Raw genomic sequence first — 27,172 nt, forward strand, 5'->3', positions numbered from 1 at the left:
AGAGCTCGCGTGAGTGCAAACATGGCGATATTAAAGAGCAGGGGAGAGAGGATTGCTCCTTGAGGGGTACCTTTGTTTGGCATCTCAAAAGCGTCTGACGTGACTTGCGCTACGCTTATCGAAGCCTGCCTTTGTGTGAGGAATGCCTTGATGTAATTGTAGGTGTTTGTCCCACATCCGAAGTTGTTTAATTCAGTTAGGATGGCTTTATGCGAGATATTGTCGAATGCTCCTTTTAAATCAAGGGCTAGTATTAGATGTTCTCCTCCTGTAGGTATATAGCTCAAAACTTCCTCTTGTAATAGGAGAAATGCGTCTGGTGTGGAGAGGCCATTGCGGAAACCCAGCTTTGTGGCTGGAAAAAGGCCGTTGTATTCTATAAAGTTTTGGAGCCGATTATGAATAACCCTTTCGAAAAGCTTTCCCATGCATGACGTCAAAGATATGGGCTTGAGTGCCTGCAGGGATGGCTTCTTCCCGGGTTTCGGTATCGTAATAATTTTGGCTACTTTCCATTCCTTGGGTATCTTCCCTTTGAACCAATAGTTGTCATTAAAATGGTTTGTCAGTGCCTCTATAACTTTATCGCTGAGGTTCCTTATCATTGCATTTGTGATTTGATCTGACCCAGGGGCAGAATTTCTCTTGGGGTCTTGGGCAGCCGCAAAGGAATCTTTCTTGGTGATTGGGGCGTCTAGTCGCTCGTTTTTCGCACCAGTTTAGTGCATTTCAATACTGCAGCTATTGATATTCTCTCCTATCTATCTGTCCTTAAGTGCTTGTATTAACTTCTGTTCTTTGCCCGGAAAATCATGCATTGTTCATTGTAGTGTTCTGTTCGTGGCCGATTTTGATTTTTCTGGGTCAAGCGTGTTCCTTAGGATGGCCCAAGTTTTTGCAGTGCTCAGAGTGTCCTGTAGTGAACTGCAGAACTGGATCCATCCCTCAGTTGCAATTTTGTTAGTGTATTGATTTGCCTCCTCTCCTTAAGCAGCGATTCTGCGGAGAAGGTTCCGATTGAGTCGCTAGTTTTTCCACCTTTGCAGCATATGCCGCCTGCTCTCCCACAGGTGGATCAGGTAGGTGCCTGTCGACTGCAGGAGTCTCTGCTGTTCTTGCGATACGTTTAGATGTTTGTTTGTGAACTGAGAATATGTACTCTGACCATTCCCCAATCGACTCCGGTACAGAGTCGTGTGGGGGATTGCGTCGTCTGTACCTTTCCCAGTCAGTGATCACCACGTCTCCTATGACCCTACGTAGTTTTGGAGTTGACAGGGAAATGCTGATGATGTAGTGATCGCTGCCGAAGTTCTCTTTTAGGTTTGTCCAGTTAGGGTCGGTAATATTACGTGTGAATGTCAGATCTGGGAACGTGTCTCGACTTACGCTGTTACCCAGCCTCGTAGGTGTTGCGGGTAGAGCAATTAAGCTCAATCATAGTTTGGATACGGCGTGTTGGAGACGCGTTCCCTTAGGAGAATCTCTCGAATAACCCCTGGTGGTGCTGAATGCGTTAAAGTCGCCCAATACCACAAGTCGATCTCTCGCCCCTGCAATGCCAACGACATCTTTAGGCAGTGCACCAAAGTCCTCGTGTTTATCTTTGGGAGGGCTATATATATTTAATATTACCATTTTCACTTTGCCTCTCTTCAGAGGATGGAGGGCGATTCTCTAATGATTTATCCGCAAACTTTCTATGAGCTCAACCTTTGCTGCAATACTTTTGCTGACCAGCGAGGCTACGCGGGGATAATTTGGATCTTGTAAACTATATTATCCCTGCAGTTTTACCATCTTGGGCCCAACCTCCTGCAGGCATATTACGTCTGGCTGAATTGGTACCGAGTTCATGTAATTTTGGAGTGCTGCGGCGCGCTTGTGAAAAGTGCGACAGTTACACTGCCAAATCTCTAAATGTTCTACACTTTTTGTATTATTTTTGGCCATTCTGCATGGTGGTATTCATGCTGTCACGGCCCGCTTAGGATGGTTTGTCAATAACTGGGGCGGACAAACAGCGTTTGTTTAGTGCCCTCTGCAAGCCTCCCACAGCATCGTTAACATACTGCCTCTGACGTTTCAGTTCTTCTACAACAAACGTTTTCATTTCCGCCATGAAATCAGCTAGAAGTTTATGTAAAGCAGCTATGCGTTCCCCGTTTGCTTGAACATGCGTCTGAACTTGCTTTACTTGTTCACTGCTTTCTGATTGAGTAGCGAACGAGTTTTCGTCTATCGTTTTCTCGCTCGTTTCTGCGCTGTCCTTCATGTCGCCTAGACGCTCTCGCGCCTTTTTATTGCCCTCGGTTGGGTTGCCTACCGACCCTGGGTTTTGTATTTTCTTAATTGCATTTTCTAACTTGCTTTCCATTGACGAGATGGCCAGTTTATACTTTTTCTGCTCCGCAGCCATTTGATTTTTAAGCTGTTTGATTTCTTGTGTTAATCTTTTGTTCTCCTCTATAATTTTCCTATACTGGGGGCTATCATTTACCGGAACATTGGGAGGCACTGGACTCGCCCAGCTCACCTTGTTTGGTTGGTTGTTTTGTACGTCCTCCGTACTAAGGCCAGTGGTTGCTACTGCTGCTTCTTCTTTCCTGGCATGCACGGAGCTTGTTTCCCAGCTGCTGCTCGGTGTTTTCTTCAAGTTTGGCTTGCCAGGGGCCTCCGCAGGCTTGTTGATGTTTCGCTGATGCGTGGTCTTTGATGTTGATCTCGATCTTGATCGTGATCTGGAGCTGGAAGTAGATGTCTGCCGCTTCTGGAGCGTCGCTTCCTCTCGGTCTGAGCTGAAACAACGAGGAAGTTTCTGCTGGTGTTGTTCAAGTTGCGGGAAATCCTACTTGGCGTAGGTACACTCTGTCTTCAAAACATCTCCACTCGTGATTTTCGGGGAGCCACATTTTCTGTTTCTTTCTGCACGATTTGTTTCCTGCAGCGTGCTCGTCACCGCATATGGCGCAGTTCAGGGCACATTCGTGTCCTTGAGTAGGATCACACGTCCCACACTCGGAGCACGCGTTGGCGTTCGGAGTCGGGAACACATCGGTTCGGTGTCCAGTTGATCGACAAATCTTGCAAACCTGTACGGTAGGCTTGTATGGATAACAGATCGCTTCTGCACCCATAAAATATACACACCTGGGGAGCACGTCACCCGTAAAAGTTATTATTGCTGACTTCGAAGAGCCCAGCATCCTGGCTCTCTCTATCTTCACCCCTTGCGTCCGTATTCGTAGGTTTGCCACCAGGTCAGCCTGAGTGGTTCCAGGCAGTAGTCCGTGAACGATGCCTCGCAGTACGTCTTCTGGGTCGGCCACGTACGCATTGAAGGGGTGAATCCGTCCTCTCATTTTCAATTGGTTCATCTCTCTCAGCCTGCCCGCCACTTGTTCGTGTGACGCGGACAATATTATGATGTTATATCCAGGGTGGACCCGCAGCAAAAAACTTTCTCCTTCAAAGCTGTTCCGGCAGGCCTCTATCACTGCCATAGAGAGCTCCGATCCAAATATTTTTTTCACTGTGAGGCCCTTGTGCGAACTCAGGATAACTTTTAAGTCTTCCTTTGCAAGGGGAGTCGGACTTCGGTGTTTTCTGCGCTGGAACTCCCGCTTGACTTGGCTGTCCAGTGCTGCGTCGACAGGCGGATGGGCTGCTGACTTTTCGTTTTAGGGGCGAAGCTCCTTAGGGCGTGGGCTGTGCGTCCCCTGTAGCCTGTATGTAGCCACCTCTAGTTTAGTTCTTGCAGTGTTCACTAGATGGCGGTACCGTCCCCTGTATGTAGCCACCTCTAGTTTAGTTCTTGCAGTGTTCACTAGATGGCGGTACCGTCTCCTGTATGTAGCCACCTCTCGTTTAGTTCTTGTAGTGTTTACTAGATGGTGGTACTTGTAGCTGATGATGAAAAGATGCAAGATGTTATAAACTAGAAAGCGGTACTTGTAGTTCATGAAAGACGCGAGATCTTATAAAATAGGAATGATGTCACATATGGCGCGTGTCATTGGTTGAAGGCAATCGTTCGATTTAGTGTGGCGACGTACGCTAGGAGAGCGTTGTAATAAAATCCGTTCGCTGTTGGCGCACGCTCGGAGTCGCCGGATGGATAAGGCTGCACAGCGGAGAGAGCGCAAGGCGGCAGCAGCGCGCGCTCGCAGACAGAATCCCGATGTGCGAGCGCGCGAGGCAAGGGACATCGGAAGCCATCCATCGTCTAAGAACAAATAAAAGTTGATTTGTGTATATACACACACAGCGTTTCTCACTTCTTTACATGATGATCGACTGGGCGAATTACACGGAAGATTCACAGTTTACCGATGAATCCCTCCGGAGCTTCGCCCATTCATCATCATTCACCCCGTGAATATGCCGTAATTTTTTTCTTCTCTAGTCCCTTCTCGGGTTCTTTCTGGCTTTGTTTATGGTTCTTTTTTCTTCTGCGGGAAAGGACGGTATGCCAGCTGTCCCCCGTCCAAGTAAGAGCCACACCCGCGTCGTCATCGTTCTTGTTATCGAGAGACGTGGCGCTGGGCGCTCGCGCGTCGTTACTTGGTTCCTCATTTGACGGGACGCTACTCGCGTCATTCGGTTGATTCTCCGACACCAGAGATACGCCGGGAGGGTCTTCGTCGACGTTCATCTAGACAAAGAATTTTTAGGCGTCCTTATGCATGCATGCTCAATAGATACAGAGGAATGGGCCGACCTTCGTTTTCCCCTGCGCAAGGCGTATAGCATGCATGCTCAGTAGATACAGAGGAATGAGCCGACCTCCGTTTTCCCCTGCGCAAGGCGTATAGCCCGAAAGGGAGGTTAAATGGCACTCACCATCGACTTCTAAATCGGTCAGGAAATGTCGGAGAAATTTGGTCGGATGGTGTTGAGCCAGTCGACGCACACACACTCGTCGCCGCACCCCGCACGGTTTAGCGTCCCAGCGCCGCCGACCGAAGCCGGTGATACGGTGAGCTGCGTTCGTGCACTTCGTGTCTTCCAAAGTTGATTGTTTCTCGTGAAGCTGGTCCAGGTTCCAGATTTTGGTGTCCTTCGAATTCTCGCAACTTCACGAAAAAGATGACGCACACTTCAAGTAGACAAGAATGAAATTTCCGCCTGAAAGCGTTTCATAAAGCGGAGAGCGATGTGACCACGTTCTAACCGCCCTACGCCACCTAGCGGAATCCACGTGTGAGAGATGTTTATTATACAGGCGGGATAATAGATGGTTGCAGCAGTCTTGTCGTGTCTTGTCGCCTAGGAGATCTTGGTTCATACTCACATGGGGGATTTGCCGCACTGTACCTTATAATAGATGTTTTTTACAACGCTTGCTAAAGAAAGAGAAATTAGAGAAGAACAATAATAATGTTCCTTTGAAGAAGCGTAAAAAAGTGCAGAATTCGATAAACCAGAATATATAAAACAAATTAACAAGATTGTTGAAGAGGGACAAAGAATTAGATATATCTGGCAGTACCACTAGCAGCGTATCCTTCCGGTTGCCCAAATGAATTTATGTAGCACTGACAGAATACCACTGCGGTCCACACCCAACTGACTGGCTCCAAACGATAATAGGGTGGATGTATTCACTGGCAATCCGAGCATACCAATTGGTCTTTCAAGAATTATTTGGTGCAGTGAGGCGAAACGGCAGTATGTGAGACGAAAATGATCTATTGTTTCTGGTTCATTACAAACTGCACATAGGTTAGTTAATGAAAATCCTGATTTGTTGAGATAAAAATTCAACCGAAGAACTCTACAGCGAAAGCTTGTGAGGGTCACCTCACATGGACGGGAAAGACATTTTGCGGTGTTTCATGTGATTTGCAAGTGCCAAAATTCTTCAGATTGTAGGGGCGACGTTTCGTTGATTTTTAATAATAACAGGCGTTTGAATCGTTCGGCAGAAATAAAACGAAACTGTGGAGCTACTAGCAGGCCAGTCACAGAACACATTCACTTCATTTTCTTCTACCCCACTTCAACGAAAGTCCCGTATCAGTATTAATGTAAAATAAGGCTTTGAAGAGTGAAACTGGGGTCAAATAAGTCAACGACCTGTAAATTATACTGTACAAAATAAAAGAACAAGTTTTTTTTCATTTTAAAGTTCATAAAGTTTTTAGAACACTACGGAGATACTCGGTTCAAAGGTTACCATCACCTCGCCAAGCACGTGATTGCTTCTTCACCCAGCTCTTTTCTAGCTTGCTCCCTAGATCATAACGGGAAAACGACTCGCGCAGTTCCCCGCAGATTACTGGTTGCTAAGGTGGCGTACCAAGCAAAAAGTCTGTAATGCGCAGAAAAAGGCAGCGTGCATATCGCACACGTTTGACATAAAGATAACGTTGTGCAAAGTTATGCACACCCTCAATTGCATAGTTTTAAGTCCTTTTGCAAGAAGATTACGATTCGCGGTGAAATCCCTAAACAAAGCCTTACTTGTACACTCGCACCACCTTAGAGCTTGCTACATGGTGGCTGTGGTGGCATGCAGTAATTGAAATTAGCGTATCATAAAATACGTTTAGATGGTCGTGACCAGATGTATGGAGAAAGCTTTAAGGAATACCTAACCGTGGTTTTTATAACGGTGAAACTTTGCAAGTCTGCGGAAGTGGAAAAGTGCATACTCAGGCGCAGGAATATTTTTTTGCTATAAATGACAAGTTTCAACGAAACCTACTTTGGAGAGTCGTTTTATCTATAAAGAGGTCTGAGTTGGTGGTGCTCATGAACAAACAAACAAACATGATTTGGTTCATTTGTTGTGTTTAACGTCCCGAAGCCGCCATATAAGTATGAGTGACGCCAAAGTGGAGGGCTTCGGAAATTTCGACCACCTGAAGTTCTTTAATGTGCACCCATACTTGAGCGCACGGGCCTACAGAATTTCGCCTCTTTCGAAAATGCAGCCACCGCAGCCGGGATTCGATCTTGTGACCTGCTGGTCAGCAGCCAAATACCTTCTCCACTAGACCACTACGGTGGGGGCAAAGCAATGAAAATTACTAGCATATAAGGATCAGCAACGTAATGCATCAGAACATTAACCCAAACCCTTGCAGTTAGGACGTGCCTGTTACCTTCAATAAAAAAAGTGCCACGATTGCCACGTAGGAAGTGTGAATGGCATGCATCTGAACCAGTAAAGAAGTGTTTTTCTCTTGTTCTTTGAGCACCTTGACGATGGTATATGCAAAGCAGTTTAAAACTACGTTTACCAGTAGATAAAAGAGAAGCATGCGAGAAGTAAACAAGGAGAAAACAACATAGAAAGGGCAAAAAAAGAAATATATAAATATGAAAAATAGATAAAAATAAATAACATAAGAACTCAACAAAAAAAGACAGTAGGAAACAGAACAAAAGCAGAGGCCCTGCTCCGTACTTGATTCATTTTAAAGCTGAAGCCTCCAAGTGCGAGGCTTTCCTACCTATGGCAGGTATAAGTATGTACTAGGGAGTATATCTTATTCTCCATCATCCTGTTTTTATTTAAAGAGCGATTTCAGGAACACTTTCTTCACGATTTTTTTTCTTTTCAGTCACCACGTGTCCGACATCGCTTACCACATCCTCCAGGCCACCCTCCGGTGAGTGCTCTCTCCTAAGAAACTACGCCATATTTGATGACTAAACAAAGCAGTAAATGACATCAGCTGTTCGTACAAAGCAAACAAGATACGAAAGATGAGAAAGAACTTAAATGCTATTGAGACAGTTTCATTGTATATAGCCAAATACGGATATTGCCGCGTGAGTTTATTTTGATGCATTCGACTTTGATTTGAAAACACTTACAAACGCGCCACGCAGGTCATGCGGCGGTGTTTTTGCTATTGTTTTTTTGCGATTGTTGTAGAAAATGTTTGTTAAGATTGCACGCAGAACGCAAGTATTGAGTTTATTAAAAACTTATGCGAGCTCTACTTCGAAATCGGGTAGGCTCAATGGCTGCGTCATAAAAAATGACTCACCCCGACGATCATCAGATTCCTGATGATAGACGCCCTAATAACAATTATGTCGGGTTTTACGACCCGAAACAGCCATATCATTATGAGAGACGGCTTAAAGGAGGGATATGGATGTTTATACCATTGGGTGTGCGTTAACGTAAACCGACGTCTCACAGTACATGGGCTTCTGCCTGTTTGCATCCTTCGAAATTCAACCGACACGACTGGGATCGAATCCATGACCATTGGGTCGGCAGCAGAGCAAAGTAGCTACTGTTACACCCAGCCAAACCAGATATACACCCTGTTTTACGCTGAAAGTGTACAGCGTGATTTGCTTGTACTCTGACTTTGCATCAATCAGGGCATATTTTCGTCCAAATAAATCGGGTAGTCTCAAACGAACCGAGTGATTCCTTTGTCCACGTCTCGATTCCATGAAAATATCAAGCACAGCAAGAGCGAATCACACTGCAAGAGCACAACAAGAACACAAATCAGTACCGACAATATCGCAACAATTTCACAATGCGATGCGCCCTACACCGATGAAAACAATTTTCCTTTTGTAGAAAACAATCAAACGGCACCCAACGCAATATTTGCTTTCATTTATTTACTCTCAGCGACGTTGCACGGCTGAAGTGTGCGTTAAAATTGCAGTTGCACGTAATACATACCACCATAATAGACAAGACTGAACCGGAAACTTTATACAAGGTTATTATGAAAAACATTGTTGGAATCTAAACACCCATTTTACAGATAACACCCGTCAGCATTATATTCGAAATCATCCCGCAAGGTGCGAGAAAGCTAACACCGTGCTTCAACTAAGATGTCTGCTGCAGGCAAATATTCCTTCCCTTAGTCCTGCGAGACAGAAGCCGTACGGAAAGTTCAAAGAGTGGAAGTGGTCGTCAAAGGGTCATAAAGCGGTTTATATGCTGTGGAGCTACACTTACTTGAACTCATGGGGCAACGAGCTTTACAAGCTGAAAGGGGAGCATGATTTGTCACTCAGGATTTATTCGTATGCTGCCACACGAACGCGAACGACCATCACCTGGAACGAAGTTATTAATGTCACCTTCACCACAAAGACCAGGAAAAATCTGAAGGGCTTTCATGAAGAGCGATGTAGTCACTCAAACGCCCAGAAAAATGACCAAAATAAATACATGGTAATACAAACACCGTTGATCCCTTTGTCATAAAACTGGTACACCACAAATATGAATTATGCCCTCACAAAAGTAGTTGAGCTCCATTGTGCATTGTTTCACCCCGCTGACGAAGGAAGTGCTGGTAAAGGAAGAATTGTTATGTCACGCAAAAAAACAGCAAGCAGCTCGAAATTTGCAGGGCGCACCTCTCCCTTAAAAAATAACACGGAATTACCATATAATGCAGGAGCGCGGGTTTATTGCTGTCCTAGGTGGACATTTTAAGGGCGCTGTTTTTACACAACACAAGACGCATGACACTAACGCACAACTATACGCCGCACGAGGACGAGCAAGCTGCAGCAGTTGTTAGTTGATCAAGTGCGAGCAGCGTGCTTCTGCCACAAACCTTCGTGCCCTCTTAAACTTTCGTGCTCCTTTTCGCTCAAAGTTGCGAAGAAGCACAAGACGTACAAACTGTTGCCGCTGCCACCATCTTCAGGTGTGTCAAGCGCGAATGTGAGCGACCACGTCCAGGAGAGGCACGCATGCCTCGCAAACCGCGGGCCGCCACCTCTACACAGCCGAGCTTTCGCGCCAGTCGCACCATCTTGCTAGTGGTGACATAAACACGCTGATGTTTTTGAGCCCCGAGACCGCTAGCACTAAATTGAGTATATAAATAGCTTGCCATTAGTACGCTAGATAACGTACGTTTTAAGCGTTATTGGTTCTGAGTCACGTGCTGCAGAGCGACGTGTTAACGGTTCGATGCCCAGTGACGGAACATTTTTTTCATTTAATATTCGTAACCAAAATACATCAGTGAAGACGAGCACAGAAACCCAGAAGTCAGAACCAATTATCTGGACAACGACTCCACAGCCTCCTAAGCAAAAACTAGGCGCTGATACTAATAATATTAATAAAGTTTATTTTTCATGAATAGATTAATGAAGGAGAGCTGCAGGTAAAAGCTGCACTCCAAAAGAGGCAGCTTGACAAAGGCCCACAGCTACCTTTTAGTACGACAGCAGCGGCAAACAATCAGCAATGTGAAGTCAACAACAATAAGAAAAACACCAAATAGATAAATAAATAAAAAATAAATAAAGATATAAAAATCACGTCTAAATTCCAAAAATAAAAATAGCAACCATAGATAATACAGCAGCTTCAAACAAATCTTAAAAAGTGAACATGTGTATATCGTATCTGTGTACAGTGTAAAAAATCTATGCCAGCTTTCACATATTTATTAAGTAACGTAGGAACTATGTAAGATAACATATCTGTGGAGTAGTTTGTTCTCGAAGTTTTTATTTGCCTTGTTTCTTTATTTCGTGTTTCAAACAATGTAATATTTAGCTGCAGTTTTGAGAGGTCATACAAAAAATGTCGGCTTTCTTTCAAATCACTCGTGATTGCCAATGCTAACTTAAAATTGTAGAGACAATGTACGGGTAGTATTCCAGCCTGTTAAAACAATTAGCTTGTGTGAGCATCATACGGGAAGGTAAAAATGATTCTAATATACTTCTTTTGCATCAGGTACAGTTTTTGCAAGTTCGTGAAAGTTGTAGTCCCCCATACTAAGAAACAATAAGAAAGATGTGAATAGAAAAGTGATTTATAAAGTAAGGGTTTTACCTTGTATGGTAGAACAGTTTTGCCACTGTACACCATACCCACTACCCGGGTTAACTGACTGAGCACATTGTCAATGTGTTCATCCAAAGCATATTGCTTGAAAATGTAACTCCAAGAATTTTTATACTATCAACAAGCTCAATATAAGTATCGCCATACATGAGATGTATGTTTTCATTAACGGGCTTATTTTTAGGTCGGAATAATACCGCCTCTGTTTTACTAGTGTTTATTTTCATATTATTACAGCATGACCAGAGCTTTAGTTTCACAAAAAATGGTTCATTTTTTCTTCAAGCGTGATACTTTTTCTCCTGAAACAAACATGCTGACATCAACGGCATGTAAGACGTACTTAGCATCTGGATAAATACGAGTTAAATAATTTATATAGGCTATAAAATGAAGGGGTCCAAGGATGCTTCCCTAAGGTACACCCTTAGAAATAGGCTTCAGCTATGAGAATTTTCTATCTATTTCAACCACCTGTTTCCGATATTTAAGGTAACTTTTACCTAGGTCTAGTGCATGACCACTAATTCGATAGCACTGCAACTTTTCAAACAAAGTGGAATGCTGGGTGTTGTCCAAGGCTTTACTAAAATCAACAAACATACCGAGAACTGCACGGTTGTTTTCAAATTCAGATATTAGGTACTCTTTTTGTTCTAATAATGCCATTTCCTTACATCGATGCTTCCTGAAACCAATATGTGCCATATTCCAATATGTGAAACCAATATGCGCCTGAATATGTGCCATATTGAACAAAAATTGTGTTAGATAGTCGTTTATTATATTTCTTTATACACAGAGATAGCTTTGTTATCATCTGAAACGTCTGCCACTGTCAATCCGCACCTCAAAAGTTTTTTTTTTTTTTTGAAGGCATGGCATACAAAAAGTTATGTTTGATAACAAAGCACAATTCGTATCGCAGGAATACAAGTTGTTTGCTCGTAACTCTGGTTTTAGCGCTGTGAGGTCTAGCCCCAGGTACCCCCAGGCAAACAATGAAGTAGAAAGGATGGTCCCGACAATAAAGGTCACATTACGAAAGCGAAAGAGCCATATATTTCTCTCCTAGCATACAGGAACACTCCTGGGCTACTTGGGAAAAGTCCTGCAGTAAATCTAATCGGCAGGCGGCTACGCACAACGGTGCCTGTCCATCCCACCAGTCTTCTGCATCATGTGGTGAGCCTGAAGCAATTCACAAGCCATGATAGGACCGTCCCACAGTGGCAGCGTAGGAACTTCCACCATCATCACAGAGATTTTTTATTGCGAGCACTTGAACCGGGCGCGGAAGTCTGGGTGGTGGACTGCAAAGCAAAAGCGCGGGTTTCGAGGCTTGCTGAGTGGCCGAGGTCGTACGTGGTTAAAACTTTTACTGGAGTTTTAGACAGAGACAGAAAATGCTTGGTTCGCTTTGTTTCAAAACCAAAAGATAGTGGAGGCAGCTATGATTGCGGAGGCAGCAATCAATAGTCGGGTAGAAACGGAACATCAAGGCACCTGACAATCTATTTAGCCCTTCTTTGCCGAGAACTGACCTTTCTGAATACCGCACGCGATCTGGTCGTCTTGTTCGGTAGCCGGACCACTGCGAGTTGAGCAATTGGCTGCATTGTTTCTTGCGCATTGTTTGTTTCTGCAAAGTGTTCTTTCGCGGGCAGTACTCCTAAGTCGGTTGCAACTGTCACAGTGTTAATAAAGAAGAGGACATGTGGTAATAGCGCCTATGCGCGTCAAGTGTTCGTGGTATCTGGTATACTGTTGCCTACAATTGTAAAGTGTTGCTTGTACCCGACGTCATTGGTCACATAAGTGTCGCTATATATGTATGCTGGTTGCATAGAATGAAGGTTGATGTTATCTCACCCGCATCGCAAGTGATTCAGTCTCTTTCATGGCTTTTGTGGCCGCCCCGGATGCCCATGGCTTTTCGCTAGGCCATACAGGACAGTGGATCCCGGGATAAAACGCTTTCGTGGTAAAATACAGCAGAGTGCCGCAAATCTAGGCAATTGCAGAGTAGCACATCGCAGACTACAACGCAGAACGCATCTTAGACTACAACCCTAAAGTCTAGTTGACACCCGATGACCGTCCCGCTTCCCTTCGCCAGGCTGCTATATGTCAGATTAGTGGCGGGTGTCTACCTACCCTACTAGGAGCATAGCCGCCAGCCCAGTTCCCGAAGACTGCGCACAGCAACGAATACAGTTGAGGCTGGTGTAATAAGAAATGAAGATTATGTTCCACCGCCGCTGATGTCGATATGTGAACCGTCGGAAATCAGCTCGCCGCCTAGAAGATGTCTTCATAAAAGAACTTCACCAAAAGAAGCCCAGATGGTTTGCCGCGATCCACAGCCGCGACCTAAATATTCATACTGCGAGACGAACAACCACTGACCTCGACCCACACACTGATGACCACAACATCACAGTTCGGGTTGACACAGACACCGACAAGAATGGGAACTTCTGGAAAGTCCATCTAGAGTGACACGTTTGCCTCCACTCTAAATAGGTCAAGACTATTTTGAAAGAGCCCAAATTCCAGATTGCTGGATCTCTTCTAAAAATCCCGACTGGAATCTGCACTGCAAGAACCTTCATCAACTTCTTGACTTGCCCTGTAATTTACGGAATCCTATACAATTTGCTCAAGGTATGTGTCACTTGGCAGGGGCTTCTTAAGGTTCAAGCCCCGTCATCGACCGCTGAACCAATTTATAAATTTATCATAAGGCACATCGACAACGTCAGATGCGCACACGCGCACCCATGCCTTGAAGAATCTCGAGCATAAAGTAATCTATTCGCATTGCGCTAACCAGATGGTTAGCATCGGGACTGACGAATCTGAAAATATTGGAGATCTCAACAAGAGCTATTGGTGTTTGCGGCGGGACTGCACAATTTTAGTTGTCAGAGGCCTTGCCTGGTTTCTCGCAGGAAAAGGAAGGGTCAGGATGATGAACTCCACCCAGCAAAACCGACACCTCAGCATATACACAATGATAGCACATAATGAATAAATCACGGCTGGAAGAGATACGTTTGCCTTTATAACTCTGACGATTCTAAGCGAAGACTGCAATACCTGTACTATCATTCGACGTCACCTAAGTCTCCCTGTTCACCCACACAAAGAGGTCAGAATCTTCTGAAACAATGGAGCGATACCATAAAAACGTGGTCTTTCAAAATCGGACGAATGATTTAGGCCTAGGTAACAGCATTTACCCTACAGTTAGTGCCTGCGACGAGCGAACGCGTACTTGACGCAACTGATTTTAAATAGGTGGCCGACTTTTAGATGTTTGTGTAGATTACGTCAACGTATTCGCTACCAAATTTGACGAACACTTTTGGTGCCTTGGGACAGTGGGGACAAGTCAATTGACCTAACAATGACGAAGAGCCACTACTTTTAGGACATGTCATGAGGAAATCTAGAGCCTGCACCAAGCAGCAGAAGGCAGCTGCCATCACTACATTGCTATTTCCCACCGAAGAGAACGCTGCACGTCAATTTCTCGGCAGCGAAATATACAGGCAGATCGTCGAAATATTTTCCCCACTTGACTTAACCACCTTGCAACCGGACCAGAACCGTCGTTCAGTTTAAGTGGAAAACGCCATTGAAAGAAACATTTCGCGACCAAATAAATAGCGCACACAGTTACTACAAATTCTTGCCAACTTTAACAATAACGCGGACACAGAATTGTACAACAACGAAATTTATGTGAGACTTGGCAGCGTACCTGTAAAATATAGTGAAATTCAATAAAAGTTCAGTGATTACGTTAGTCTATATCTGTAGGAGCTTGATTCAAACTATTCGATGTCAGAAAAACTTCACCTTATGGTCACTTGGCCTGTCAGCGTGAAGCCGTCAGCGCTTCGGGTGTCCTTTCAACGTGGTGAGTGACCATCACACACTGTTTTGGTCAGCAAGCATGAAGCACTTTTCCAGGAACCTCAAACGGAGGTGTCTGAGGCTTCAAGAATTCAACATGACCGTAAATCACTAGTTTGGACGTAAGTATTCTGGCGCCCAATGCTTGCTCCACGCACAAACTGATTCACCCTCAGGTGTAGATCACGAGAAAACCCGGTTTTAACAAGGAAAGTCCGTATGGAAAAACAAGGACGCAGAAAGAACCAGTTACAAAAAGAGCACTGAACTTTATTGTGCGAAGGCAATACATACACAAGTAAATGGTCTTCCTCAGTTTGTGCAGCACCTCAAGACTGCTAATAATATTTCATGGTGTTCAACAACCCAAAGCTACGATATGCGGATGAAACACGGCGCAGTGGAGGGCTCCAGAAAACCATCTGGTTTTTTTTTAATTTGCACCTTAACCTACGCACGCGGTGCTCAAGCATTTTCGCCTCCATCGAAAATGCAGCCGGCATGGTCTAGATTTCATGACACGACTAGCGGGTCAGCAGCTGCATTCTTTAGCCACTAGATCACTGTGGTGGGTACTTCAATCAAAACAAAGGTGATGACGTTATCTTCTCACCCGTCAATAAACTCGAGAAACTTGTGACGAAAATGACCCTTCTTTGGTCGCAAAAGTGCTGACGACCTTGATAAACAGCAGTGAACTGATACTTATCCAAGAACCTGAGAGGGTACTTGAAAAACAAGACCATCATTGTACACAACGTGCACTGATGGAGATTAGCGCGATTTTTCTGGCCTTACGTTGTCCTCGTAAAGCAGAACTTCTGACCGGCCACAGGAAGCTATATATATATAGAGAGAGAATAAATTGAGGGAAAGGCAGGGAGGCTTAACAGAAATCTGAGGATACGGTTTGCTACCCAAAACTAAGAGAAGGGAGAACGAAGAAGAAACATTGATGAAAGCGACACCAAGCCACAGTCGGCAAAGCACCGTTGTCTCAAGTCGAGAAAGTCTGGAGACAAGCCAAAGTAAACAAGGCGTGTGCAGCCTTCGCAGTCGCGTGTGGTTTAAGCACTCAGCGTTCCACAGGGATTTTCTTCCTTCATGAGCGATATTTCGGATATTAATGGCGGCGTCAGTCCTTGAAAATGATGTAATTTTTTCTTCACCATCTTTGTGTGCTGATCGAGCAGCTTCATCGAAATGTTCGTTGCCCAATATGCTGCAGTGACTTGGAAGCCACTGAAACGTGATACTGTGTCTTTCATGGAAAGGTTGTGAAGCAGCTCTCTAACGTTAAGCACTGGTTGTTCATGAGGTCCTTGGTGTAAGGTGACTGCCAAACACTCTATTTTAGCCTTGGAGTACGGGAACACGCTCCATTGCTTGGCTTCCTGGTGTTTATTCACTTTAACTGCTCTATGTACAGCAACAAGTTCCGCAGCTGTTGATGAAGTCTGGTGAGATAACCAAAATTCAGTCGTTGTCGTTGTTGCAGGAAAGATCGCCGACCCTGCGGACCTATCCACTTCAGTTGAAGCGTCGGAATATGGACGGTCATGCTGACTGTACTTCTCATACAACAAGAGGAGAGAAAGCTGCTTTAGTGCTTGAGACGAGAGCCGTGGTTACGACCATATGCTTAGAACAATGAGTTCGACATGTGGATGAATCCACATGTCGAAAGAAGAGTTGCAATTCTGGACGGTGTTCTATATCCCATTGATATGCGTGTGCGGTATGTCAAGACTGTCCGGCGAATCGGCGCCTATGTACCTTCGATACTGCCATCCCGAATCCTACAAGCAGTGATCACATTAGTGATGGCCACTTTGCTTTTTCCGACCCACTGCCTAGGATGCACAAAATGTACTGGTAGCCCCACCTTACTGTTGACGTCGCTTGCTATGTGAGGACATGCCGACACTGGCAGTAACGCAAGACTACGTCCACAAGGTCAGCAGTATTTAGGCCAATCAAACACTCTTGTCGACCCTTCCAGCATATCGGCATTGACTTGCCAGGGCCTTTCCATATGTCAACGTGCTTTGAAATGTGAATCAATGTAGCTGCCCACTGCCCGGCTCGCTATACCAAAACAACTCTGCAAAACTTTGTGCCACCTAGATAACAAAGTTCTTCATTGAGACTCTTCTCTTTGTAATGAAGCTCCAGATGTCACAATCACTAAATGATTTAGGCATTTTACTGCTGATACAACGTGGGCGATCCAGAGAGACAACCAAAAAAGCAACGAAGGGAATACTACCTGTTCTTGCACCTCCCATAAACAAGTAAAACAAAGAAACAGAAATAAATACAAACTTCAACAATGTCATGTAGAATATTAAGCTACTAACCAAGTTTATATCTTTGAGCCCTGATAAGCCGACATTGACTAAGTCAAACGCTTTTATAGTCTAAGCTCCTTAAGTCATGGGTCGTGTGCCGCGATGTATGTAGTAGTAGTAGTAGTAGTAGAAGTAGTACTTGTAGCCACGCCACAGTGCTCTAGTGGCTAAGGTACTCGGCTTCTGACTCGCAGGATGCGGGATCGAACTAGAGCTGCGGCGGCTGAATTTTCGATGTAGGCGGAAACGTTGTAGGTCCTTGTGCTCAGATTCAGGTGCACTATAAAAAACCCGAGGTGGTCGACATTTCTGGAGCCCTCTACTACGGCGTCTTTTATATTCATATGGTGGTTTTGGGGCAATAAACTCCACATATCTGTCAACAGTTTGTAGCCGAAGGAGTAGGTAGCCACCTCTTGTTTAGTATTTTGAATGTTCGCTGTATGGCGGCACTTCTATATGATAAATATACAATGAAAAGATGTGAAACTGTGGTACTTGGAGTGTTCACTAGATGGACGAACGAGCGGATGGATCCACGGACGGACAGACAGGCAACCAGACAACCGGAGTATGGACGAGCAGATGAATAGACGAAGGGTCAAACAGACAGATGCACGGATGAAAGGACGATCGGATGAACGAGCGAAGGCACGGACGGATGGACACAATATCGGATGCTTTGAAAGATGAACGGATGCACGGACAAACGCACGGATGGACGATTGCATGGTCAGTGTGACGCACGGACCTACAGACTTACGAAAGAACGCACGGACAGACATACAGATGGATGCAAGCATGGTGCACGGACAGTCACACGGATGGACGCATGGATGGACGGGGCAAAAAAGAACGGATGGACAAAAATGCGGGAGAACGGACGGATAGTTTGCCCCACTCATCATCATTCACTTCGTGGATATGCTGTGATTGTTTCTGAGATACTTCGTGCCATACAAGGTGATTGGACGTCTCGGCGCCCTCGACTGCCAGGTTGTGCCTAGTCGCATGACGGACTGTACGAAGCGCTGGGCACTCCCCGAAGTCGTACATTTGGAGCGCCTCAGGTCTTTTAAAGTCTGTTAAAGAACGTGAAGCCTCCAATTCCTAATTACTTCGCGACTGTTCCTTCTAACTCTATACATCATATTTCCGCTTTTTTTTTGTACTGCAAATGTATCGGAGCAATGCTTCTTAAGTGGTGTCGTTGTGACACGCGGTGTCTCATTTTAATGTATTCATGCTTCATCAAGTACAGTGAACAACGCACCGCTTAGGTAACCCCGCCATGCTTGGGACGCTACCCAGCTGTTTGAACTCATTGTGCCAGGCGGACCCTATTAACGCGAGTGGTGAAATGGTGGGATATGTGGGGTTTAACGTCCCAAAATCACCATATGATCATGAGAGACGCCGTAGTAGAAAGCTACGGACATTGTCATAACCTGGGGTTCTTTAGCATGCGCCACGGTCAAGTTTGCTTGAGGGCCTACGTGAGCACCAGTAATAAAACTGGAGCGTTTCATGTTGCACATATAAATGCAGACGCACACCACCACAGATAACTTTATTCATGGGCCAACGTTGTCCTCATCGCACTCACTGTATGATTTGAAAAACTTTTGCTTTGCTCCTATCAATTGCCGCATACAGGTTCGACCAAATAAATAGCTTCGTTTTAATTACGCTGATAGCTGCCTCCGTCCAACTCATGACCACGTTACTATAGTCCCATCCTTATTACTAGCTGCAGAACCGCCAGCAGAAGGAATCTGTAACAAGCTCCAGTAAATCAACAAAACAAGGCTTTGTAACCTTCTATGCATGGCACCCAAATGTGAGCTAGTCTCCTAAAAGTGGCCATATTGCTGTTCACGAAGATTGGCATAATTCACATGATACAACACTGGCGTAATGTCACGAAGTTAACCCCGTTGTTAAACAATACTGTCCGAAAAAGTAAGAAAATATAGAAAAGAGGTATGATTGAAAACATCAGCATGTCTTGCTTTTAAATAGCAAAGACATTTAGATATTGCAGTGCGGATATGCGAATAATTTTCTTAAAAAAATTGTGGCTTTGGAGGAATATTGGAAGCTGCACTCATGGAAGCCTTTCATTTTCAGATGCCTGATTGTCACTAACAACAGAAATTATGTTCATGTGTGTATCAATTTCTTCAGTGAAACTGCATCTCTTTTTCAGCCTGGCAGTCCCCCACGTCTCAGCACTGTACATTTTGGTGGAAATGCGGTAAGTGTTTTGTTTCGAAGCAAAATATGCATTTTTCTTATGCAAAAAGAAAATCCGATCATAATAGGCCTACCTTTCACATGATGCAGATTGGACAAGGAACATTAGAAAAAAACGTTGCTGGCACTAAGGTGTGAATTATACAATCAAGGCAATTTCGTGTGTCATTGCGATACGCCATAGAGAGAATAAGGCACCAAACAACGCAAAGAAAAAACACCTAAAGTGTCTCAAGCCGGATGTGGAGCAATATTTTTATATTACTCACTAGCTGCAGAGTCATCGGCAGCTGCAAATTGAAATAGTGCTTTGAAACCTTCCCTACATGGCACCCGTAATTCAGCTGGTCACATAACAGTGACAGTTTTGTGGACTGTTGAAGCTGCAGTAGACTTTAATTATATATCACCCGCCTTATGACACTCAATAAGCTAGCCTGAGTACTGAGTAATATTATCTGAAAACGCGAAAAAGGTGCTTAACTGCCTTAGCAATACAATTTCTGATGCGTCTTTCTTTTAAATAGCAAACCATTTGACCTATGCTAGCTCGTAGATGCAAATACTTCAACCACAAAACGCAAATTCGGCAGAATACTTGAAGCTGCTCAAATGCAACAGCTTCATTTGAAGTGCTTTGTTATTCTTTCATAGACAACCATGGTTATGTTTATGTGTGTATGCATTTCTTCAGCGAAATTATATATTTTTTTCAGCCTTCCAGTCCTCCAAGCCTAGAAAGTGTCTACTTTGGTGGAGTTCCGGTAAGTGTTTTTCTCTAACCAAAATATGTGATGTTTGGCGTAATTTAAACCTATTACACAACATCCACAGTTCATATAGTGAAAAATAAACAGAACGCACTAGAGCAAAATAGCCTTAACATCACCAAGATACATATAAAAATACTATCCATGCAATTACAACTGCCTGCCGCTGTCTTATATGCACAAGATGGAGGCCAAACAACAAAGAAAGACCTGTGAACCATCTTCTGTCACTGTCCTGCACAATATTTTAGTACCAACCCTAATACAAGATGGGTCACAGTTCTACTCACAACTTATTTTTTTCTTAGATTGATTAAAATAGATATGAATAACCGTTACCAAGTGAGCTGAAAAAGAATGAGAAATGGCTCTAAAGGAAAAGTCATTCAACAGTATTAACGCATAAAACATGCACGAGTGATGTTGTACAGTTGAACCAAAAAAGTGTGACCTAATGTCTCTGCACATTTAAAAAGTTGGAGAAGCCCTATTGCGTTGCTGTGGCTTGCGCCAGCAGTAGTAAAATTGTGCCATCAATTCGCTTTTGTGATTGTGTGAGCTCAAAAATAAGTTATGGGGAGCGAGTGGTGGCATGCTGATTAGGTGAGTGTGCGACGACTTACATTCGTGATGAAATGAGTGCAAAACAAGGGCTATTGCAAGTCAAAGAAAGAGGCACAAGATAGCGCTATAGTGCAATATCACCGCAAGGAACGCTAAGAAAGTTTGCACCAAATAGTGAACCATGATTTAATTTTATTCTTTTACAAATTGAACATCCTTTGCAGCGAACTTCAAAAAAATAAAGCACACTCGCCGTTACACACACACACACACACACACACACACACACACACACACACACACACGCACGCACGCACGCACACACACACACACACACACACAAACACACACACACAAACACACAAAGCCACAGCTTTGCGGCAAAGGCGAAGCAATGAACGCGTTAACTACAAATTTGAAGGTCACGCGCAGAATGGCATGCAGATCAGAACGTGTACCGTGTTTCTCACGCACAAATGACTCACAAAACGTACTCACATTTATAGATGCACGCAAATATAAGCGTCTAAGTTGTTATTTGGCTCGGTGTCAAAAGCACGCGCTTTTCGGAATCGGATACTCTAGTGGTTGCAGTGACCTTTGTGCGCCCATTACCTACAATAGTCTTTCCACGTAAATCCCTAATCCAGCCAAGTAGTACGGTCCTCTTCATCAGAATTTAAGGGCGCGTGTGGGAGCGTCTTTCCCCTCCTTTAAGCGGAGGAAAGTACGCGTGGGAGATAAGTGCGCGCGCTACCGTATGATGTGACAATGTGCACTTATTGCGGAATCTCGCTGGTAATGCTGAAAACACGATAGTCCCGTTCCCCCACCCCTGAGATGTCCGGCATGAGCGGTAAGTGGTATATATGAATAGCTAGCCATTTGGAAGCAGCACGAGGTGCCCAGCAGTTGCTCAGTAGTTAAGCCCTCGCATTCATGACTCAGGCGTCCCACCTTCGATTCTGCGCGCCGGAGTGTTCGCGCGATTATTTTTGTTTCTTGCGTTTTCAATTTATGAGTACGTAGACATATAGGGGTGATTGAAAACGATGCCCGTGGCTGAATCTAGCTGAGAGTGTCCATATCGTTGCTTTCACAGCAAAAACGTTTTACACTTGCCACAATACCAACAGGCGGCACTTACGGATGCTTTCATATTTAAATGCACAATTAAACCCTCTAAAATTACTGAAAAGATAACGTCCACAGCACCTCAGTTGCAGACATCGAACGACTTATTTGAAGGTTCCAGGTTCGAATTCTATCGGTGTAAAGTTTTTTTGATCGGCGTTCTTGTCATCACTTGTACATTGCGATTTCTTCAAAGAACATTCTCTATCCTCCTCCTGGCATTGTCTGTTAGGTGTGATTGAATTAGTGCCTAACAAAAAAATAGCTTTTACATTTACCAGTTTTTCTTTCCTTCAGTGAAAGTCACTTGTGTTGACGAATGGCTATCGAATTAAGGCATAAATTCAGCTATTCATCTCATCTACATGGATTTACGTGTATAAGACAATCTGTTGGCGCTAGACGGAATTCAACTTTGGTGTTTCCGGCACTTATGCCACGTCTGAATGGCAGAATTTCCATTTCCACCACCCATAAAAAAAAGACCAAGGCAATATTTTCAACACTATGATGACATATATTAGATGTATACTTTTTCAACAATGAAGAGACAAAAGGGGCAAACAAGCTTACTGCTTCTGCCCGATGTCTCAGTGCCTCTTGAGGCTCATCTGCCTCGCAAATTTTAATATACGATGCATCAAGCTAACGTGGCACTTCAGCTGGATATATATCCAACATAAGTCGGTTTCTTGTTATTATGCTTATGGTTAAAAGCCGCTGCGGAGTCTTCAGTACCCGCAGTGAACACTAATTTCATAACGGTTCAGTACCAAGGCTGGAAGACATTTTTCTATAGTACACAATTTTGAGCTGTACAGACACAACGATTGTTTTACCATGCCAGAGGCCTCAGGTAGACGGTATTTCTCGCTTGTAAATGCAAGCCTTTTTTGTTCTTTTAGTGATGAGCAGTTTAGTTTACCCGTAAAGTGTGACTTTGGCAGAGCGTTGGTAGCTGCGCAAATGTTAAGTCCTAATTTTAAAAGGTTCACTTACTGAAAACGCTGAAGTTATGTGCATGTGTCAATTTTTTTAGTGTCATGCATACCTCTTTCTAGCCTGGAAGTCCTCCTAGTCTTCAAAGTGTCTTCTTTTATGGAATTCCGGTAAGCGTTCAATGTCTATACAAGTATACGATCTCTGACGTAAAACAAACCTATTAAGTAAGATCTGTCTTTCGAACTCAGAAAACCTAAGGACATGTGAGAATACTATTTACTTGCACTTAGTAACGATAAAGCAGCAGTGATCCTGGTCTCTGCAGTGAACCTGGTCTTTGCTGGGTTTTGATGAAGACATTACTTAGAGATGCTTTATCTATTATCTCGTCGTTTATACATTAGGGTGGAACCACAGCAGATCACAGAGCTGGCGAAAATGTCTTGACCCCAGCACCGGAAACTTTTTTGCATACATTTTTGTCACACTCCTTGTTAGATGCATGCCTTTTCTAGGTCTAACTCGGCTTGTGCTCCACCAGGCAAGCTCGGCGTGGTAGATGCTTACGCTGTCTTCGTGTATGTTCATGTGGCGTCCGCTCGTCAGCACATGCAGGCATCGTCGAAGTTGAACAGCATTGGTGCACACCTGTGGTTTATTTATTGCTAGGTAACGGCGTCGAAGGTTTTTTTCAGGTGGCTTAAATTTTACCTCGCGGAACAAAAGGTTCGTGTTTAAACGCATTGGTATGATCAAGGCCTTGCTTATAGCACTGATTTTGTTGCATCTCCCTACCATTATCTCATGGGCGTATTAGTCTAAACTTTTATGAAGAGGTGCAATTGTAATGAGTAAGATAAAAGCACAGCATACCATACTGATGACCTATTTTATAGCCAAGATAAGGAAAAAGCAGGCTGCAGATCAGACAGTGGTATGGTACCGGCACTGGAAATTACAGAGGGGATTAAGTAGTAGAGTTTGCAGAAAAATGTAATTAGCAGATCTTTATAACCATCTGCCGAAAACAAGTGAATCATATAGGAACATGGAGGAGCCCTAATGGGGTAAATAGGAACGAATGTGACTTTTTAATGAGGGCGAACGGATGCATTGTGCAGGATGTGAAGTGCTTGGCAATGTAGGAGACAGTGGCTACAGAATGGTAAGGTCTCGAGATCACCAAAACCTGAATATAGAAGGACAGAAACTGATACGCAAGATGCCAATGATTGAGCTAGCACTGTGAAAGAAAGTACACAAAATCAGAGGCATGTTTCAGAGCAGATATTCCACTCCTATAAAGAAAAAGGCCTTTGCGTCGATGCAATTAATGGTAATATGAAGTGTGTAATTACGGAGCCTGCAGTGGAAGTTGGAGGCACGGGAATAAGACAGGACTCTAGCAAGCTTTCTAAGGAGAAAAAAATGCTTGTGAAGAAATGTCGCAACATAAAACCTAAAGTGGAACAGACAAAACAAAACTAGCAGAGCTTTCGAATTTGATAAATAAGCATAAGGTATCTAATGTAAGAAGTTACAACATGGAGAGAACTGAACATGCTCTATAAAATGGAGGGAACTTGTGATTGACGGAAACCAAATGTCTGCATTGAGGGACAACGTAGGCAAAGTAACCATCAATAAGGCTTGGATAGCCTAAGTAGCGAATAGTTAAAGTAAGGAAGGAGTTTCACAAAGATATGTAAAATAGCCGGGGCAACCACAACCAAAGTGTAAGAACTACCAGTACACCAGAGGACTTAACAGCAGTAGTGAAAGAAGTCGGGAAAGCTTTGAAGAGAATGCAAAGAGGGAAAAGTAATGGGGACGATAAAGTAGCTTGAGACCTGCTGGAAGACGTAAGGCGTATTGTGTTAGAAAAACTGCACTTTTTACGAAGTGTTGCTTGACGGGGATGGTACAAGAATCTTAGAAGAACACAAACATTATCTTAAAAGAGCACGACAAGGCCTTGAAGAATTACAGACCATTCAGGTCGTGCTTCATCGAATACAAGCTATTCACAAAGCTAATTGCTAACTCATTTAGGACACTATTACAATTCATTCATTGAAAGGATTAAGCGCTATTTTATACACGCTACTGTACAATCGCCCACATTCTTACTATGAATCAGGTGGCAGAGAAATGCTCTTGTTGCAGTCAACTACTATGTGTAGCGTTTCGAGATTGCGAGGAGGCATTTAATTCAGTAGAGATATCTGCAATCATGCAAACACTCCGAAATGAGGGCGTGAACGAAGCTTACATAAACATCCTGGAAGATATCTACAGCGAATTACCTGTCACCAGAGGGTTCCATAGAGAAATTGACAGAATACCAAAAAGGAAGAGTGTAATACAAATTGGTACGATCTTTCCACTGCTATTTACCGCGTGCATGCAGAGGCTTGTAATGAAAGGAGTTTGGGATAAAAGATAATGGTCTGTATTTTAGTAACCTGCGCTTCAACGATGACATTCCATTGCTGAGTAACTCAGGGGACAAACTGCAAGTAATAATTACTCAGTTAGACAAAGAGAACAGAAAGGTAGGTGTAGGATTCATACTGCAGAAAATGAAAGGAATGTAGAACAAGCGCTTCGAGAGAAGTAGCAGTTCACTTTAAGCTGTAAAAGTGTACGTGTACTTAGGGCAAGTAGTAACGGCGAAGACAAACTATGAGATTGAAGTAACTGGATTAATAAGAGTGGGGTGGAACACATTTGGTAAGCATTCTGAAGTCATGAATGTTAGATTACTACTACACCACAAGAGCAAGGTATTGAACAGCTGCGTCTTAGCGGTACATACCTGCAAAGCAGAATTCTGAAGGATTACAAAGGCGGTTCAACATAATATGTAAATTAAGGGTGACGTGATGAGCAATAGAAAGAAAATAATAGATGTAACCATAAGAAACAAAAAGAGAGCATCAAAAAAACGGTATTAAAACGTCAAAGTCTAAATCAAGAAGAAGAAACGGGAATAGGCAGGGTACGTAGCACGAATGCAAGATAACCGCTGGTCATTAGGAATCACATAGTAGATTGCAACAGAATGTAAGCGCGTGAATGGGAGGACGCGCGTGCGTAGCCTGCGTGTATGCTTGTTCATAAACGCATATCTGTGCATTCGTAGCGTGCGTAATGTGCATTAATCTATGTGATTTGAATAACAACTAATGCTAACACCAACAAGCTTGTGTTCAGAAGCAAGGACGTTCAACCTTTAAAAGAGATTTGTTACCGCGCTGTATCGGTGAACGAAAAGAAAGGAGCACTCCTATTACCATCGAAACTACAATTTTCTTTTTCTCAATATACACTGGTCTAGGCATAGCTTGGTTCTGCAACGAACTGAATGGCATGTGAACTCAGATTTTGACGCGACAGTGAAACTCAATTGAATTCATGCAATCAGAACCACGAGTGGCCGCGTAGTTACCAAGAGCACTGCTAGGCCTTGGCTGTAGTAAAAGTGCTTGCACCTTTCGCCTGCTACACATTAGCAGCTGCTTTGTCCAACGTCAGGTTTGGTAGGCTGGTCATTCAACTTGAAGTAGATCAGTTGTGGTTCACAGTAGAGGCTCAATGTTTGCACGCACAGCGCAACTATTTCTGCTTTATGCTGATGCCGCCAGCACCTTTCACCTTCAGTGGAACAACGTGAAACGATGCCATAATCAAAAAACACTAGCGCAGCGCCACGCGAAAGTGCCGCGTTGAACCTATTTGGCACAGCCATATGTTTTTTGCCAGTTTCGCCACCACACGGAGCGTTCTCTGTAGATGCGAATAAAGTGGCAGAAGCAAGCACTGAAGCAAGTTAACTGGCAGAAAATGGGGGACCCTTTTGTCCTGCAGTGAGCATAGTCAGGCTGGTTGTAAAGATGTTGATGATAATGATGACCTCACAGGGGAAATAGGCAACCTACACAACTAACAAGGGGGTTAAAAAGCCTTTCGTGAGCCTCCTCTACAAGTTTCAGCAGAAAATAAAACACCAACTCAAGGCGGCTCACATCAAAACTTTGAACTGAACTGTATTTCCATTAAAGCAATGTTTTATGGTAAAACAGGTATTTCGTAAGAAACACCCATTTCGTAAGAAGAGGCGACTTTCGACCGAAAAAATGTGGCAGCGTGAATGATGCACGTTTTGTGGCTGTTTTAGACATGTCATTTTATGTAGACATGTAAATTCCTTCAGGTGCATGAAAAAATCTAGATGACCTCAATATTAAACGGACACAATGAGTGCGTCATTTATCCAGGTGAGTATTATCAGTCGAGACGCAATAATATTTATCTTGTGAAATAGATGTAAAAGTGCAGTGTGAGAGCACAGATCTTCGGTTAACTAAGCACACCGCATGTTCGCGAAGCCGCGCGTACTTATGTACTCGCGACGG

At 43.8% G+C, this 27,172-nt stretch overlaps 1 protein-coding gene across 4 annotated transcripts in view; it reads left to right on the plus strand.

Annotated features, from left to right (window-relative positions):
• Positions 1-27,172, plus strand: part of LOC142765401 (uncharacterized) — a 101,399-nt gene that overhangs the window by 17,542 nt on the left and 56,685 nt on the right. For all 4 annotated transcript variants that reach the window (XM_075866305.1, XM_075866307.1, XM_075866306.1 and 1 more), the window contains exons 3-6: positions 7,572-7,619; positions 19,298-19,345; positions 20,061-20,108; positions 22,874-22,921. In XM_075866305.1, the coding sequence (XP_075722420.1) occupies positions 7,572-7,619; positions 19,298-19,345; positions 20,061-20,108; positions 22,874-22,921 (192 nt within the window). The remainder of the gene's footprint in view (positions 1-7,571; positions 7,620-19,297; positions 19,346-20,060; positions 20,109-22,873; positions 22,922-27,172) is intronic.

Source organism: Rhipicephalus microplus, chromosome 6, assembly GCF_043290135.1.
Source record: "Rhipicephalus microplus isolate Deutch F79 chromosome 6, USDA_Rmic, whole genome shotgun sequence".
Lineage (NCBI taxonomy): Eukaryota > Metazoa > Arthropoda > Arachnida > Ixodida > Ixodidae > Rhipicephalus > Rhipicephalus microplus.